At 41.3% G+C, this 7915-nt stretch overlaps 1 protein-coding gene across 7 annotated transcripts in view; it reads right to left on the reverse strand.

Annotated features, from left to right (window-relative positions):
* Nucleotides 1-1367, reverse strand: part of LOC108696525 (agrin) — a 291780-nt gene extending 290413 nt beyond the window's left edge. For 5 of the 7 annotated variants that reach the window (XM_041569326.1, XM_041569324.1, XM_041569325.1 and 2 more), the window contains exon 1: nucleotides 940-1366. In XM_041569326.1, the coding sequence (XP_041425260.1) occupies nucleotides 940-1137 (198 nt within the window). In that variant the 5' untranslated portion in view covers nucleotides 1138-1366. Of the gene's footprint in view, nucleotides 1-939 lie in introns of all 7 variants that reach the window. The other 2 variants (XM_041569323.1, XM_041569329.1) reach the window with 2 other exon arrangements.
* Nucleotides 1368-7915: the final 6548 nt, after the last annotated feature.

Genomic DNA, 7915 nt, shown 5'->3' on the forward strand with positions numbered 1-7915 from the left:
AGGCCGAGGGGGTCTTTCTAAGGGTATTACAAATTTGTAATACTGGCCCCAGCCTTGGCAGGTGTTTTCCCGGCTAGGCCGGTAAAATAGCGGCCAGGTGGCAACCCTACCTGCACAGCCTGGGAATTCAGGGGGCAGGAAGTGGAAGAGAAGAGAGGGATTATTAGGGTTTTTGCATAAATTTCCAATTAATCAGCCTAAAACACTACTTTTTTAAGCACAATTCTTCTATATCTAAATGAGTATAATGCACTGGTACATTCTTATTTCTTACACAATATGTCTCCTTTAATATACCCAACCCATCCCTCATATAATCTGGTCTCTAGGGGGCTCTATTTCATCAAAGTCTGGGCATGGGGTTTTATTTGACCCCTGCAAATGAATCATTATTGATTCAATCATTACATGTTCGAGAAATAATACTGCTGACTTTATATTGGGGTTTAATGTGGGTAAAAGGCCAAGTATATGTGCCCCATCAGTTACATAAAGATGCCAGCAGCGCCTTATTGTAGTTGATATGGATTCCTCGTGCCAAAGTGCAGCACAGTTGTGGCCAAGGACTTGGTTTGATATAAATGTTGAGTAAAACAGGAGTGTATCGCTGTATGGATGAATAAGAGTGGGGGCTGCAGTGCTACGTGCTACGCTGAACTAAAACTAATTGTCACCCGCAGACTCCAAGGAAACAACACGTCCCAAAGGCACATTTGTCTGAAGCCGGTAGAATGCTTCACTGTCTGACTCTTGCCCAAGCAATAAGTTTTGAGGAAAGTATTTGCCAGAGAAGAAAGCAAATCCATACAAAGCGCATTTGATGTTGTCTAATCCCCACAGCGCTCGCTACTGCCACTTTAATCAGGTGGAACCGCCGCCGCCGCCGCGTCTCCCGAAGTTGAAAAACCACCCACCGAAATGACCAGGTGCCCCCCGTACCTTGCAGGAGTAGGTGTGATGCACCGGGTCCACGTTCATGATCTCCTCCACCGTCCCGGTGAGCACAACGTTCGCCTCCTCTTCTCTCTGCTCCAGCTCCCTCTCGGGACACGGGCCCCTGCTGAACCCCAAATCTACCGCCATCAGAGCGCATAAAGTCCAAAGAAGCGCGGCCGGAGCTCCCCGCAGTCTTCCCATGGCTGAGGAGGGGGGTAACGAGGATAAAGGAGAGCGATATGGGAGAAGGTGAGAGCAGCTCTCCCAAGTGTGTGCGCTGCTGTTAGGGCTTCCCCAGGCTCTGCTACTGCTGCTCAAAGAAAAACCTTTCCACTTAGAAAAGAGAAGACAAACCCACCCAAGAGGAGGAGGGGGAGGCGATTATGTGAGGTCCTCTTCTCATGGGGCTGGGGGATTTGCATGCAATCTGAATTGCTGATAAGCACAAGGGGGGGGGGGGCAGCTCTCTGTCCTCTCTACTCGCCGATTGCTCCCACCTCCCTTTCCCCCTTCTCTGTCTCGTAAAGGAGAACGCCACCTCCAGGAAATGCGGCTCAAATCAGGTTAATGGATAATCGGGAGTGCAACGTGATCTGCTTGCTAAAGGTGCACGAGCAACAGGGCTGGGAAGGAAAGGAGTCCTGGCAGGGTGCCCACTGCTCAACTCACTGCTGCACTTGGGAGAGGATGAAGGGGAGTGGGAACCGTGGCTCAATGCAGGACTAATTCTCAGTAAGGTAGTATTCAATGGTCTCCTGAAATTACCTGGCAATTGCAACAAACAGGGTCTCAACTATAGAGGCAGCAGATCCTCGGATTGCTGGGGGTCCAGAGGGGCGCAGACTGATCAGCAGTTTCAATTTATGTTAAACTTTGTCTTATTCATCAAGTTTTGGGGTTCCTACAATTATTATGCTGTAGGGCCCAGTAACTTCTCAAACTAAATTTCTTGGCACCCTTCAGAAGTCTATGATTGTCGCCACCTTCCCACTATGGTCCATTCACAACTGCACCATTTTGTGTGTGTGTCCATGAAAATCACATCCAGTACACAGAGCCACCCCTTAAAAAAGCATGGACTGGATCAGATAATCCCTGCACTCTGGCATTTGGCTTGTCCTGATCCATTCACACATCATGTACTTTGTGCTGTGGGGCTGATATTTTTGTGATCACACTGAAATCAGATCCAGGTCAATCTGTTTCCTGTCCGCTGGAGTCCCAGTTTTTACAGTGCACTTTAATTTCATAATTCCACCCAGATCATGGTAATGATCACAACTAGTCAATGACAACTAGTTCGGAACTCAGAAATATGAGATGCGCTGTGCATTTGAAATACCTACATAATGGAACGCTAGGGCTCACAGGGGATGGAGGGGGGGCTGCAAAAAGTTTTCTGCTACCTGCAGTGGAGATCAGATTTATCAGAATGCTGCTACTCATCCCAAATTGCAGAATGGGAAGTAAATTGAGACTCCTGGCACTAGGGTTGCCACCTTTTCTGGAAAAAAATAGCTTTCTATATATTTATCTTTTTTCCCTATTAATAACATTGGGATCAGCCATCATTGTTACTGGCCAGGCCAGCCCCCATGTTCTTAATTTGGGTACATGGCATGGCAATGGCAGTGGCACATAAAGAGATTAAATGGGGTTTACCCTGTGTTTTTAGTAGGGAATGGCAGTTCGGGGAGATTTGTCGCTGGCGACTAATCTCGCCGAATCTGACCGTGTGTGTCTGCCCGTATTTATTACCTGAAGAGGGAATACATTTTATTCTGCCTTCTGTATAGCTGACAATTAGGCATGATCAGGAGAGTATGGTTGATTCGCAAATATAGCTTCAACGCCAAGCATGCTAAGAAAAGATAAAGGGATATGATAATCATGTTTTCATTTTCTTTCTTATCTCTTCCACTCTTCTTGTATCAACAAAACATTAGACTTCAGATTTATGATAATCCAGAACTTTTGCATAAGACGCACTATGGACACAACTACAAGTAAGCCGACAGGAAATTTGGAAGTAGAGAAGTTGCTGTAAAATGTTTATGAAATGTAAGTAAATCACATTTTTTCCAGTGCAAATCAGTGACAACCCAACTTGTTGTGCCCCACAAACCAGCCTAAATGTTGAGTAAATTATTACTGTTATGGATTTCCAGGGAACTGGGGGATATCCAAGACGTATATATCACTGTGTCTTATTGATCCAACCAAGTGATGCACTAAAAATTTAACCAAATATCTTAAAGCATTATACATCGTTACTAAAAAATAATCACAATAAATTGGACTTCTGCCTATTCCTTTCATTTAAAAAAAATCTATAATTGTTTGCAAATATAAAGCACTAATGTAAAAATTATTTGTTTTTCTTTTTTAGGTTTTATTTATTGTTTTAAAGATTGGGGGTAAAAAAAGGGGGGGTGAATGGGGGATACAGTTCCAAAGTTATGCAATACACATACATATACGCAGAATTACATCAGTTTCACTTCTTATGGCAGTCCTGACAGTATCTCTAGAATACCAGTAAGTAGGTTATACTGAACTTAATATAAACATAAACACCTTAATTTGAAGTTCATGCTTCAGCCCACATCATATTTGTCAGGGCGACCTCTAGCTAAATAGGCTACCTGGATAAGGGGTAAGTTGCTATTTATGAGGGTAAGCCATCTCTTTTTTGGAGGAGGGGGTTGCATTTATCCATGACATTATCAATGCCTTCCTTGCATAGTAAAGCAGTGACCTCCAGAGATCATGTTTTCTATACAGTTGCTATATAGTTTTCTAAGCATTTTCCCCTGTGTAGGTATCCATAAGGTTGCTTCCAAAGTCATTAGTGTTACTGCTGGCTGCCTCATGCCAAATTGGGAGAGAAAAGCATGTTGGAGTTGTAGGTATATTATTAGAGTGGTTGGGCCCCCTTGATTATCTGTGATCAGCTGGTCCATAGTGACCAATTGCTCCCCAGGTGTTAAATGATTTGTTTTTCACTGAACTTTGGCACCTCAACGACTAGGGCTAAATATCCCAAAAGCTGGAGTATGGGTACTGACAATCTGAGCTCTCACTGAGATAAGGATAACATTCCCACATAAGAGCTTTAATCCATTATCACTGTTACAGCACTATTTCTTTGGCTGCACCATTGTATTCCGACATCTCCTGCATTACCTAATAACACATATGGCAGATTACACACTGATAGTCTGGTTCATCTTCTTGACATAGGGCTTGGGCTATTCCTGAAATTCTTACAGGTATTAAATTATCTGGTTATGAAGAATGCAAGTGCACTGCATGCCCATACCACTTTCATCAGATCCTGTGATTAACAGTGTACTATTCTCATGTTACTATATAGCATGCATTCTTTTTCACACTGGCCTCTTACTGATTTAGGGTCTATAGTCTGTTATTATAAACTGCAGGAATCAAAGATTGAAAGAAGATGCCGCCCACTTTCCCCCACCCACGTAAGTCTCACTGTGATGTACACATGTTGTATCATATCATGTTATGGGCAAGGGATGTCAAACAGCAGCTGGAAGCATAAGTATAGTTGGACTGGGAAACCATGGGAAGGCTTCCCAGCAGGAGTGAATTCTGCATTAAACTCACATCATTTGTCCTTTTACAGGACTAGGGCTCCTACTTAAACCAGTTCCTTGTCAGGTGGAGAAACTTGTCTATTGGGAAGCCACACCTTTTAGCAATGCTCTTGAGTTTAAAGTGTTGTAATATAGATTTAGTTCAGATATATGTATTGTATGTCTCTGATTAAAGTTAAAAAAAATCATAAGCAGAGTCTATTGCCTCCACCCACTCTTCTGAGTTTAGGCTCAGAATAGCTGCAGCCCAGAGATGATAGGCTTGATCAAAGGGACTGCCAATACTTTTTATGATATTGACCTAAACCAATTAGTGAAGCTTTATTACAGTGAGTGAGAAAATTAAGGGTTTCATCAAGACTTAAGTAGACCAGAAGAGATGTGAGATTATTTAACTGTGCCTGAAAGGAATGTAATAGATGTGAGAACCTAAAAAAATGCCCCTGCCATTTGGTAAGGAATTGTATTTTTATTATAAGATCTGACATTTTTTTGACACCAGTCTGTAGCCACATTGGAAAATCTGGTAACTTTTTGAGGTGTGGGAGGAATGAGTTGCCCCAAGTGAGGAGAAAGGTCAGTTAGTAGAAGTCCTAAAAGACTATGCTCTATGCGTGATCTTTATGGTATCATATCATCAACATGTCTGTAAGGGTAGTTACCGAGACCTTCTATGGAGTGGAGGATAGAGGTGTGAAGGGCTATATTAGGGTTATAAGGATTTGTGAAAAAACATTAGTGTAGGTAGTAAACCAGGGATGCTAGGTAATAGTAATATACGGTAAGTGAGATAGGGCCAGACCCCCTGTGCTTGTGCTAGCTGTCAGCCTTTCCCAGGAAATACATGGGTGTTTGTCCCATCAAAAGAATTGTATAATTCAATTGTTTACTGTATAATTGACAAATGAAGAGTTGTTGTGTCTTTCTAATTCTTTTTGATTGTCTTTACATCCATTGGCTTAGTTTTTTTTGTTTTTCTATGTATTTTCTCCATTCAATGTTATTAATGTTTGAAAAATAACATACTATTGTACCAATTAAACCACATCTGAGTCTGCGTGGTATTTGCTGTCATGTTGATTTCTCTTGTTCATGTGTAAAGCAAATAAAATATTTTAAAACAGGAGTTGGAGCAAATGCTACCTTGTTTTTCCTGAGTGAAAAGCATGTTCTAATTCACCTACTAATAAATATTTTACATAGCACAGTAATGATAGGCAAAGGGCTCAAACCCGATGCTTCAATTAGTTAAACCCAATTATAGTAGCCACCTTTTTTATTGACTAGATTGGACTAAAATGTTACCTGTAGAATGCTAATTTGTTGTGTACCAGAGCATGCTTTCTTTTTCTCGTGTTGGTTATACTATGCAAGGGAAATTATATTGTTGTGTCTGCATACAAGTAAACAAGATATCTCTTTGTAAATGCATACAGGATACTATTCTGTGTTTGCCTCTTCACTAGATTTATCCCTAAAGTGTTATACAGCATTGCTTCTAATCAGGCACATTACCAGGGTGCAGCATTTTATCAGACAGAGAAATGATAACTAATCTATTGATGCAGTCTCTGTGGGCTTGGAGCCAGGGTGTAATGCAGATACTAGCAGAACGTACAGGCTCTTATTTTAAAGTTCTATTTATGCATTAACCAGAATGTGATGCACTTTGATATGGAATACTTTACTCAGCCCTCTTCTCTAATGGACCCCAAGCACCCTAAATTATGCAGCCGTGTAAGCAGTAACGGCTATCTATATATAACATTTAATTAGGATATTAAAATATGTAAAATTAGAAATTCCCCCAAATTAAGTTACACTCATGCAGTTAACGGTTTAAATATGGTGCTATACAACACAGTATAAAGTATGTTCTTGCATGAATGTAATTGTATATAAGATTTACTTATACAATTCAGTAGGTGCAATAGGTTGTGTCCATTCACATTCAAGCAAATGGATTGCACTTTGTACATTATTACCGTATTCTCTGTACCCAAACCTGCATGTAAACTGGAGCCTTGATGTTTGTCTTGTAAATCATGGCATTTATAACGACCAACCGCTAAAACGTCATCATAGGGCACCTCAAATTTGTTGGGCTCAAGGCAAAAGACCATTCTATTACTTCCTAAAGCCCACATATGCACAGGATTTAATCACAATAATATCCTTTAATAGATAACCATGGTTGTTTGCAAGCCTGTTTTTTCCATGTGTGCTTATGAATAATGTGAGTCCTTTTTTCATAACAAGTGGTTTTCCAATGCTTACCTACAAACCTTTGTAGACATACCTCCATATTGTCAGGTTTTCCTGAAAATGGTATATCTTTTGCGAAGGATCATTAGTGTGGCTGAGTATAAAAGAGTAGGGGCTAAGGCCTTAAGCACACAGGCAGATTCGGGGAGATTTAGTCGTCTGGCAACTAATCGCCTCTTCTGCGGGGCGACAATCTCCCCGAACTGCCTTAGCCGTGCCTGCCACCTACTATAATAACAAAACGCTAGCGCCAATGCACTTGCGGCCTTTGATTTCCAAAGTCGCCCGAAGTTTCCTCGTAAGGCACTTCGCAAATCGAAGCGCTGCGAGTGCATTGGCGCTAGCGTTTTGTCATTATAGCAGTTGTCAGGCACGGCGAAGGCAGTTCAGGGAGATTGTCGCACCGCAGAAGAGCCGATTAGTCACCAGGCGACTAAATCTTCCCGAATCTGCCCGTGTGCTAGCTTGCTTAATATCCAGATTTTCGAGGTATGTTTATAGATTTTTGTGAAATCCTTAAGTACACATACACACATATTCATGCAAAGGGGTTTAAATAAATATAAATACATCAAACAGTATGAATACATAATTAGTTGGCCCCACTTCCTGATGTGATGTTGCCTCATACACATGCAGAGCAGAAGCAATGACAGATCAGCAGTAGAGTCTGCACAAACTCTCTGGAGATGTGGCCGTAATTCAATTATAGTTGAGCAATAAAGTAGAAACCGCCCAGCCATACTTTCCAAGCATTTGTTTATCATATCTCACAGCCCATGGCAACTTTGATTTGAGTTGGGTTTGATTCCATCCAGGGCCCTACAAGTACATAGATATTCTCCAGGTGCTTTTATTTACTCTTCAATTATATGATTCAACCTTGTGTGTGTCTGTGTATGTAAGTATATGTGGTAGAAAAGTAAGGGTTAAGTCACTGGGGTTGGGACTGCTTGAATATTAATGTCTCTATAAAGAACTGCTCTAAATAAAGTATACTCATTTTGATTGGCCAACTTTTAACTGGATACATATGGGCAGATGAGTTCAGTCACAAAAACAGGTAGGTAATATACCAATTTGGCTATGCA

The sequence above is a fragment of the Xenopus laevis genome, chromosome 7L (assembly GCF_017654675.1).
Source record: "Xenopus laevis strain J_2021 chromosome 7L, Xenopus_laevis_v10.1, whole genome shotgun sequence".
Taxonomy (NCBI): Eukaryota; Metazoa; Chordata; class Amphibia; order Anura; family Pipidae; genus Xenopus; species Xenopus laevis.